General features: G+C 68.6%; 1 protein-coding gene across 1 annotated transcript in view; it reads right to left on the bottom strand.

Annotated features, from left to right (window-relative positions):
- Positions 1–203: 203 nt before the first annotated feature.
- SYNGAP1 (synaptic Ras GTPase activating protein 1) overlaps positions 204–9,980 on the bottom strand; it is a 32,145-nt gene continuing 22,368 nt past the window's right edge. Inside the window, exons 14-18 of the mRNA XM_082076593.1 lie at positions 8,786–9,644; positions 7,371–7,544; positions 5,786–5,997; positions 4,135–4,225; positions 204–985 (exon numbers count right to left, since the gene is read on the bottom strand). Coding sequence (XP_081932719.1) covers positions 857–985; positions 4,135–4,225; positions 5,786–5,997; positions 7,371–7,544; positions 8,786–9,644 — 1,465 coding nt within the window. The 3' untranslated portion in view covers positions 204–856. The remainder of the gene's footprint in view (positions 986–4,134; positions 4,226–5,785; positions 5,998–7,370; positions 7,545–8,785; positions 9,645–9,980) is intronic.

Raw genomic sequence — 9,980 nt, 5'->3', positions numbered from 1 at the left:
CACGAGGCCGCCCCGGCCCCTCGCACGCGGCCACCGTGGTCCTGGTGCACGACGGGTTGTGTGTGTGTGTGTGTGTGTGCGCACGTGTGTCCCCACCCCCGCCGCGGCGTGTCGCACGAGGAGCTGATGGTGCACGAGGCCTCCCTGCCCCCCCCCCGCGCGTCGAGCTCCGTGTTCCCATTGCACAAGCAGCTGTTGCACGAGGCTCCCCCCCCCCCGCCGTGCACAACGAGCTGTTTGCACGTGGGCCCGGAGGCCGCTGCACGAGGAGCCTTTGCACGAGATCCCCCCGCTCCTCTTGCACGAGGAGCCCTTGCACAAGCCCCCCGCCCCACCTCACATGAGGCTCCTGTTGCATGAGGATCCGCTGCACAAAACCCCTTGCACAAGCAGCCTTTGCACGAGCAGCCCTTGCACAGGACCCCATTGCACGAGTGTCCCTTGCACGAGGGGCCCTTGCATGAGCAGCCCTTGCACAAGACCCCCATTGCACGAGTGTCCCTTGCACAAGACCCCGTTGCACAAGACCCCCGTTGCACGAGTGTCCCTTGCACGGGGACCCTTGCACGAGCAGCCCTTGCACAAGACCCTATTGCACGAGGGTCCCTTGTACAAGACCCCGTTGCACGAGGGTCCCTTGTACAAGACCCCGTTGCATGAGTGTCCCTTGCACGAGGACTCTTGCACGAGCAGCCCTTGCACAAGACCCCGTTGCACGAGTGTCCCTTGCACGCGCAGCCCTTGCACAAGACCCCGTTGCACGAGTGTCCCTTGCACGCGCAGCCCTTGCACAAGACCCCGTTGCACGAGGGCCGTTGCACGAGGGCCGCGCGCCGCCGCCCGGTGCGGGTCCCGGTCAGTGCTCAGCAGCGGTGCCGTCGCCGTTGGCCGTGATCGGGGGTGGGGGGGGCGGAGGCCGCCCGGGGACCCCCCCCCAGCCACTCACACCCGGGTCTGCTGCACCCACGGCGGGAAACTGCCTCTCCTGTGGGGGGATGGGCAGGGGCGCCGTCACCCCCCCCGGCCCCGCCCCCCCCCGCCGTGTCCCCGCCCCCCCGCGGCACCGTCACCCCCCACCCCCCACCCAACTCACCTGCGGTGGCTCCTGGGGACACTCGGGCGCTGGCGCCAATTCCCCCCCCCCCAGCAAAAATGGTCCCACCCCCCCCCCAATTGCCCCCCCCCCAAAAAAAAAGGCCCCGCCCACCATAAAAAATGTCCCCACCCAATAAAAAATGTCCCCACCCCCCAAAATAATTGTCCCCACCCCCTCGTAACCCGATGTCCCCGTCCTGGACGCGGCCCAGGGACACTCGTGTCACCGCCCCCCCGCCCCCCCAGTGACATGAGATGGGGACACAAGACACGAGGATGGAGACGAGGCGGGTGACAGTGGGTGACAGTGGGTGACAGCGCTGGGGACGGTGGGTGCCCCCCCACCCCCCCCCGGCCACCCCCGGAGGGGGCGGTGACACTGGTGTCCCCACCGGTGTCACCTCCCAGGGGACACGAGGACAGGGACACCCGGATGTGTCCCTAAGGGGGACATGGGGACACCTGGATCCGTGTCCCCAGTGTCCTGAGCGACACGGGGACATGAGTGGGACAAGGGGACACCCAAGATCTGCGTCACCAGTGTCCCTGAGGGACATGGGGACACAGGCGGGACATGGGGACACCTGGATCCATGTCCCCAAGGGTTCCCAGTGTCCCTGAGGGACATGGGGACACAGGCGGGACATGGGGACACCTGGATCCATGTCCCCAAGGGTTCCCAGTGTCCCTGAGGGACATGGGGACACCTGGATCCATGTCCCCAAGGGTTCCCAGTGTCCCTGAGGGACATGGGGACACAGGCGGGACATGGGGACACCTGGATCCATGTCCCCAAGGGTCCCAGTGTCCCTGAGGGACATGGGGACACAGGCGGGACATGGGGACACCTGGATCCATGTCCCCAAGGGTTCCCAGTGTCCCTGAGGGACATGGGGACACAGGCGGGACATGGGGACACTCCGGTCCCATAGCCCCGAGATGACAAGGGACAGCGGGAGGGGACAGGGACGTCCCCTGGGCAGGAGGGACGTGGGGACACCCTGGGGAACGTGTCCCCAGGGGGAAAAGGGACACAAGAGGAACATGGGGACACCTGGATCCGGGTCCCCAAGGGGTCCCAATGTCCCCAAGGGACACGGGGACACAAGAGCGTCTTGGGGACACTTGGATCCATGTCCTTGAGGGACATGGGGACACAAAAGAGACAAGGGGACACCAGATCTGTGTCACCAAGGGGTCCCAGTGTCCCTGGGGACACGGGAGGGACATGGGGACACCTGGATCCACGTCCCAACTGTCCCCAGTGTCACTGAGGGACATGGGGACACGGGAGGGACATGGGGACACCTGGATCCATGTCCCAAATGTCCCCAGTGTCACTGAGGGACATGGGGACACGGGAGGGACATGGGGACACCTGGATCCACGTCCCAACTGTCCCCAGTGACCCCAAGGGACATGGTGACATGGGAGGGACATGGGGACACCTGCATCCATGTCCCCAAGGGGTCGCAGTGTCCCTGGGGACACAGAGGGGTCTCGGGGACACCTGGATCCGTGTCCCCAGTGTCCCCAGTGTCCCCTGGGCTGTACCTGGGGGTGACGGGGCCGTGGGGACAGTGGGACCCACCTGGGACGTCACCGGAGGCCGAGGGTCCCGGTCCAAGGGGCCGGGCTACCTGACGGGCAACTGGCGGCAGAGAGAGACGGGTCAGGGCCACGGGGACGCGGGGACACGGGGGACGTGGGGACACGGGGGGCCAAGGGGGATGTGGGGACACGGGGGACACAGGGGACACGGGGGACACAAGGGACGTGGGGACACCGCGTGTCCCCAGGCCGAGGAGGGGGCTCCGCAACGGGGGGTGGGGGTGGCCTTGGGGACACGCTGGTGGCCCCGGCCCTGGGCTGGGGGGTCTGTCACCCCCTCACGTCCTTCTGGTGGCCCTGCAGGTGGCCCTGTCCCCCCGGGGTGACAATGTCCCCTCGGGGTGGCCCTGTCCCCACTGGGGGGTCACTCTGTCCCCCCGGGGTGACAATGTCCCCCAGGGGTGGCCCTGTCCCCACTGGGGGTCACAATGTCCCCCCTGGGGTGTCCCTGTCCCTACGTCCCCCTGCAGGGTCCCCCCCAGGGGTGGCCTTGTCCCCTTGTGTCCCCCCAGGGGTGACTGGAGCCTCCTGGGGTGACAATACCCCCAGGGGTCCCCATAGACCCCCCAGCAATGCAAATAACCCCCCATGGGCACCCAGACCCTCCCATGGGCACCCACCCCCCCATGGGCACCCAGACCCCCCCAAGGGCACCCACCCCCCCAGAGGTCCACATAGACCCCAAATACCTGCCAGGGATACCCAGTAACGCCCCATGGGCACCCAGACCCCCCCCATTGACGCCCATGTCCCCCCATTGGTTCCCATGTCCCCCCATTGACGCCCATGTCCCCCCATTGACGCCCATGTCCCCCCATTGGTTCCCATGTCCCCCCATTGATGCCCGTGTCCCTCCATTGGTTCCCATGTCCCCCCATTGATGCCCACGTCCCCTCATTGGTTCCCATGTCCCCCCATTGACACCCGTGTCCCCCCATTGGTTCCCATGTCCCCCCATTGACACCCGTGTCCCCCCATTGGTTCCCATGTCCCTCCATTGACACCCATGTCCCCCCATTGGTTCCCATGTCCCCCCATTGACACCCATGTCCCCCCATTGGTTCCCATGTCCCTCCATTGACACCCATGTCCCCCCATTGGTTCCCATGTCCCCCCATTGACACCCATGTCCCCCCATTGGTTCCCACGTCCCCCATTGGTTCCCATGTCCCCCCATTGATGCCCGTGTCCCTCCATTGGTTGACACCCACGTCTCCCCATTTGGTTCCCACGTCCCCCATTGGTTCCCATGACCCCCCATTGATGCCCGTGTCCCCCCATTGACACCCATGTCCCCCCATTGGTTCCTGTGTCCCCCCACTGCCGCCCCCAGCCCCCGGGTCCCCATCCCCCCCGCCCCCCGCCCCCGTCCCCAGCGCGGGATGGCCGATGTGACACGGAGCAGAGCAATGACATTGTAATTTCCACCTGAGCGTCGAGCAGCCGCCGCCGCCCCTCGGGGGGGTCGTGGGCGCCCAAGTGATGATCCCTGCGCAGCTCCTGCTCCACCAGCATCAGCCTGCGGGGCCAGGCTTCACCGGGGTCACGCGGCCCCCCCGGGGACACGGGGACACCCCCACGGACACGGGGACACCCTGGGGACACCCTGGGGACACCCTGGGCCAGGCTTCACCGGGGTCACGCGGCCCCCCCCGGGGACACCCAGGGGACACCCCCACGGACATGGGGACACCCTGGGGACACCCTGGGCCAGGCTTCACCGGGGTCACGCGGCCCCCCCGGGGACACGGGGACATGGGGACATGGGGACACCCTGGGGACACCCTGGGCCAGGCTTCACCGGGGTCACGCGGCCCCCCCCGGGGTCACGCGGCCCCCCCGGGGACATGGGGACATGGGGACACCCTGGGCCAGGCTTCACCGGGGTCACGCGGCCCCCCCGGGGACACAGGGACATGGGGACATGGGGACATGGGGACACCCTGGGCCAGGCTTCACCGGGGTCACGCGGCCCCCCCGGGGACACGGGGAGACCCCCACGGACATGGGGACACCCTGGGGACACCCTGGGGACACCCTGGGCCAGGCTTCACCGGGGTCACGCGGCCCCCCCGGGGACACAGGGACATGGGGACATGGGGACACCCTGGGGACACCCTGGACCAGGCTTCACCGGGGTCACGCGGCCCCCCCGGGACACGGGGACACCCCCACGGACATGGGGACACCCTGGGGACACCCTGGGCCAGGCTTCACCGGGGTCACGCGGCCCCCCCGGGGACACGGGGACACGGGGACATGGGGACACCCTGGGGACACCCTGGGCCAGGCTTCACCGGGGTCACGCGGCCCCCCCGGGGACACGGGGACACCCCCACGGACATGGGAACACCCTGGGGACACCCTGGGCCAGGCTTCACCGGGGTCACGCGGCCTCCCCGGGGACATGGGGACATGGGGACATGGGGACACCCTGGGGACACCCTGGGCCAGGCTTCACCGGGGTCACGCGGCCCCCCCGGGGACACGGGGACACCCCGGGGACACCCCCACGGACATGGGGACACCCTGGGGACACCCTGGGGACACCCCAGGACATGGGGACACCCCAGGACATGGGGATATGGGGATGCCCTTGGTCATGGTGACACAGCAGGCCATGGGGACACCCTGGGGACACCCTGGGGACACCCTGGGTCATGGGGACACACAGCCTGGGGACACCCTGGGGACACCCCAGGCCATGGGGACACCCTGGGTCATGGGGACACCCTGGTGACACCCTGGTGACTTCCCAGGGCACGGGGACACCCCAGGCCATGGGGACACCCCTGAGGCCATGGGGCCACCCTGGTGACACCCCAGGCCATGGGGACACCCTGGGGACACCCTGGGGACACCCCAGGCCATGGGGACACCCTGAGGCCATGGGGACACCCCAGGCCCTGGGGACACCCTGGGGACACCCTGGTGACACCCCAGGCCATGGGGACACCCCTGAGGCCATGGGGACACCCTGGTGACACCCCAGGCCCTGGGGACACCCGCGGCCACGCTGACCCCGGGCACCCCGCCCCCGCGGCGCCCCCGTCCCGGCCCGGTCCGTCCGTTCCCTCACCTGCCGATGATGCTCTTGATCTGCGAGTCCTTCTCCGCCTGCTGCTGGCGCAGGCGCCGCTCGCTCAGCTCCAGGCGCTGCTGGTACTGCAGCAGGATGCGGCTCGTCTGCTCCTCCTGCGTCACCAGCCGCCGCTCGTACTCCTCCAGCTTGCGGTTGGACATGTGCAGCCGCTCCTTCAGCGAGTGGATCTCCTCCTCGTACTCCTTCACCTGCCCAAGGACACACTGCGGGGGCCGCGGCACCGGCTCCGGCTCCGCTGGGACCGGGGAACCCACTGGGGACCCACCATGGGGGGATGGACACCAGGGAACCCACTGGGGACCCACCATGGTGGGATGGACACTGGGGACCCACTGGGGACCCACCATGGTGGGATGGACACTGGGGACCCCCCATGGGGGGATGGAGACCGGGGACCCACTGGGGACCCCCCATGGTGGGATGGAGACCGGGGACCCACTGGGGACCCACCATGGTGGGATGGAGACCGGGGACCCACTGGGGACCCACCATGGTGGGATGGACACTGGGAACCCACTGGGGACCCACCATGGTGGGATGGACACTGGGGACCCACCATGGTGGGACAGAGACCAGGGACCCACTGGGGACCCACCATGGGGGGATGGACACTGGGAACCCACTGGGGACCCACCATGGGGGAATAGAAACCAGGGAACCCACTGGGGACCCACCATGGTTGGATGGACACTGGGGACCCACTGGGGACCCACCATGGTGGGATGGAGACCAGGGAACCCACTGGGGACCCACCATGGTTGGATGGACACTGGGGACCCACTGGGGACCCACCATGGTGGGATGGACACTGGGGACCCACTGGGGACCCACCATGGTGGGATGGACACTGGGGACCCACTGGGGACCCACCATGGTGGGATGGACACTGGGGACCCACTGGGGACCCGCCACGGTGGGACAAAGACCCAGGAACCCAGCACAGTGACAACCCAAGACCTGGGAACCCACCATGGTGGGACAAAGACCTGGGAACCCACCAGAGAACCCACTACGGTGGGACAAAGATCTGGGAACCCACCACGGTGGGGACCCAAGACTCAGGAACCCAGCGCAGTGATGACCAACCACTCGGGTTCCCCCAATGCTGATGCCCAAACACTTTGGGTTCCCACCACGGTGACAACCCAAGACCTGAGAACCCAGCACAATGGTGACTGAAGACCTGGGACCCCATCATGGGGACACCCAAAGACCTGGGACCCCACCATGGGGACACCCAAAGACCTGGGACCCCACCATAGGGACACCCAAAGACCTGGGACCCCACCATGGTGATGCCTGGACACCAGGGTCCATCAAGGTCATCTCCTGGACCTCGGACACTTGGGTCTCTAGGACCTTGGACCACCAGAGGGATCTCCTGGGCCTCTGGGTCCATCAGGGCCATCTCCTGGGTCTATCAGGGCCATCTCCTGGGTTCTTGGGTCTATCAATGTCATCCCCTGGGTTCCTGGGTCTATCAGGGCCATCTCCTGGGTTCCTGGGTCAATCAGGGCCACCTCCCGGGTTGTCCCCGCGCCCCGGACGCCTGGGTCCCTACCCGGTCCAGCCGGCTCTCGTCCATGGACTTGGAGTACTCCTTGAGCTTGTACTCCTCGCGCTCGATGTGGGAGCTCTCGATGTCGGCCGACAGGTGGGGCATGTTGGACACCCAGGCCACCGTGCGCTCGGCCGCCGGCATCACCGGGTTCAGCGTCGACGGCGTCTGCGAGGCCTGGGACGGCGGGGACGGCGTCACCGGGCCCGGCGCTGCCGCGGCCCCGTGTCCCACCACGGCCCCGTGTCCCCACGGCCCACCATGGCCCCATGTCCCCACGTCCCACCATGGCCCCATGTCCCACCATGGCCCCATATCCCACCATGGCCCCATGTCCCCATGTCCCACCATGGCCCCATGTCCCCATGGCCCCATGTCCCCATGTCCCACCATGGCCCCATATCCCACCACGGCCCCATGTCCCCATGTCCCACCATGTCCCCACGTCCCACCATGGCCCCATGTCCCCATGGCCCCATGTCCCCATGTCCCACCATGGCCCCATATCCCACCATGGCCCCATGTCCCCACGGCCCCATGTCCCCATATCCCACCATGGCCCCATGTCCCCACGTCCCACCATGGCCCCATATCCCACCATGGCCCCATGTCCCCATGGCCCCATGGCCCCATGTCCCACCATGGCCCCATATCCCACCACGGCCCCATGTCCCCACGGCCCCATGTCCCACCATGGCCCCATGGCCCCATGTCCCCATGTCCCACCATGGCCCCATGGCCCCCATGTCCCCATGTCCCACCATGGCCCCATGTCCCCATGTCCCACCATGGCCCCCATCGCCACCATGTCCCCACGTTCCACCACATCCCACATGTCCCACCATGTCCCTATGTCCCCCATGTCCCACCCCGTCCCCACGTCCCCCATCCCCACCATGTCCCCCATGTCCCCCTTCGCCACCATGTCCCCATGTCCCACACCGTCCCCATGTCCCTGTGTCCCTCATGTCCCTGTGTCCCACGCCATCCCCACATCCCACCCCATCCCCATGTCCCTGTGTCCCTCATGTCTCCATGTCCCACCCCATCCCCATGTTTCACCCCGTCCCCATGTCCCACCATTTCTCCATGTCCCCCATCCCCACCACGTCCCACCCCGTCCCCATGTCCCACCCCATCCCCACCCCCACCCTGTCCCCATGTCCCACCATTTCTCCATGTCCCCCATCCCCACCACGTCCCACCCCGTCCCCACGTCCCACCCCATCCCCACCCCCACCATGTCCCCATGTCCCACCATTTCTCCATGTCCCCCATCCCCACCACATCCCACCCCGTCCCCATGTCCCACCCCACCCCCACCCCCACCATGTCCCCATGTCCCACCATTTCTCCATGTCCCCCATCCCCACCACGTCCCACCCCGTCCCCACCATGTCCCCGTGTCCCCGCGTCACCTGCTTGGTGATGGGCGGCTTCCCGCCGGCCACCGAGGGCTCCTTGGCCAGCGAGGGCTGCCGGGAGCGGGGGGGCCCGTAGGTGGGCTCGGGGGACGCCAGCAGGTTCCCGCTGGCCGGCCGGGGCTTCGGGGGCACCCCCAGGGCGGCGGGGCCGCCCCCCTTGGCGGCGCGGGCGCCGCGGGGCGTGGGGGGCGGGGGGGCGCCGATGGTGATCTGGGGGGGCGCCAGGCTGTCCTGCAGGGACAGCTGCCGGCGCCCGAAGTCGCCCCCCGGGCGCGCGAACTCGTCGCTGTAGCTGTGGCTGTGCGTGATGTGCTTGGGCGCCGGCGGCGCCGCCAGCTCCTCGCTCTTGCTGTACACGTGCAGGGGGTGCGGGTGGGCGGCCGGGGGGGGCGCGAAGGGGCCGTCCCCCCCCCCGCCGCCGCCGCCGCCCCCCCCCAGCGCCTCGGGGCCGCGCAGGGGCCCGTCGGCCGCCAGGTGGAACAGGGGGTTCTGGAAGGAGAGCGGCACCCGCAGCGGCGGCTCCGGCACCCCCAGGCGCGGGGGGGCCAGGCTGGAGGCGCTGCCCTGCGACAGGCGGCCGGGCCGCAGCCCCCCCGGCGCGGCGCCCCCCGCCAGCAGCTCGGCGGGCAGGCTGGGCACGCTGTCCACGCGCCCGTCCTGCAGGTCCAGCATGGACACGCTCTTGCCCACGCCCAGGGGGGGGCCCCCCCGCCCGCCCTCGGGCTCCGTCAGGTCCGAGCTGCTGGTGCAGTAGGCGGGGGACGAGCGCGCCAGGGGGGGGCGGCTCAGCACCAGCACCTCCTGCGGCCCCTTCTCCTGCGGCGGCGACGGCAGGCGCGGCACCTCCATGGAGCTGCGGGGGGGGCGCGGGAATGGGACACGGACACGGGACACGGGGACACGCGCACGTGGGACCAACGCGGCACAGGCTGCGTCTCCATCCCATCCCATTCCGTCCCATCTCCATCCCATCCCATCTCCATCCCATCCCATTCCGTCCCATCTCCATCCCATCCCATCTCCATCCCATCCATCCCATCCTCATCCCATCTCCATCCCATCCCATCCATCCCATCCCATCTCCATCCCATCCCATCTCCATCCCATCCCATCCATCCCATCCCATCCCATCCATCCCATCCTCATCCCTCCCCATCTCCATCCCATCCCATCTCCATCCCATCCCATC

The sequence above is a fragment of the Streptopelia decaocto genome (assembly GCF_964273445.1).
Source record: "Streptopelia decaocto genome assembly, contig: HAP1_SCAFFOLD_1538, whole genome shotgun sequence".
In the NCBI taxonomy this organism is placed as follows: Eukaryota; Metazoa; Chordata; class Aves; order Columbiformes; family Columbidae; genus Streptopelia; species Streptopelia decaocto.
The sequence above is the reverse complement of the archived record's forward strand: the minus strand, read 5'-3'. Positions and strand labels throughout refer to the sequence as shown.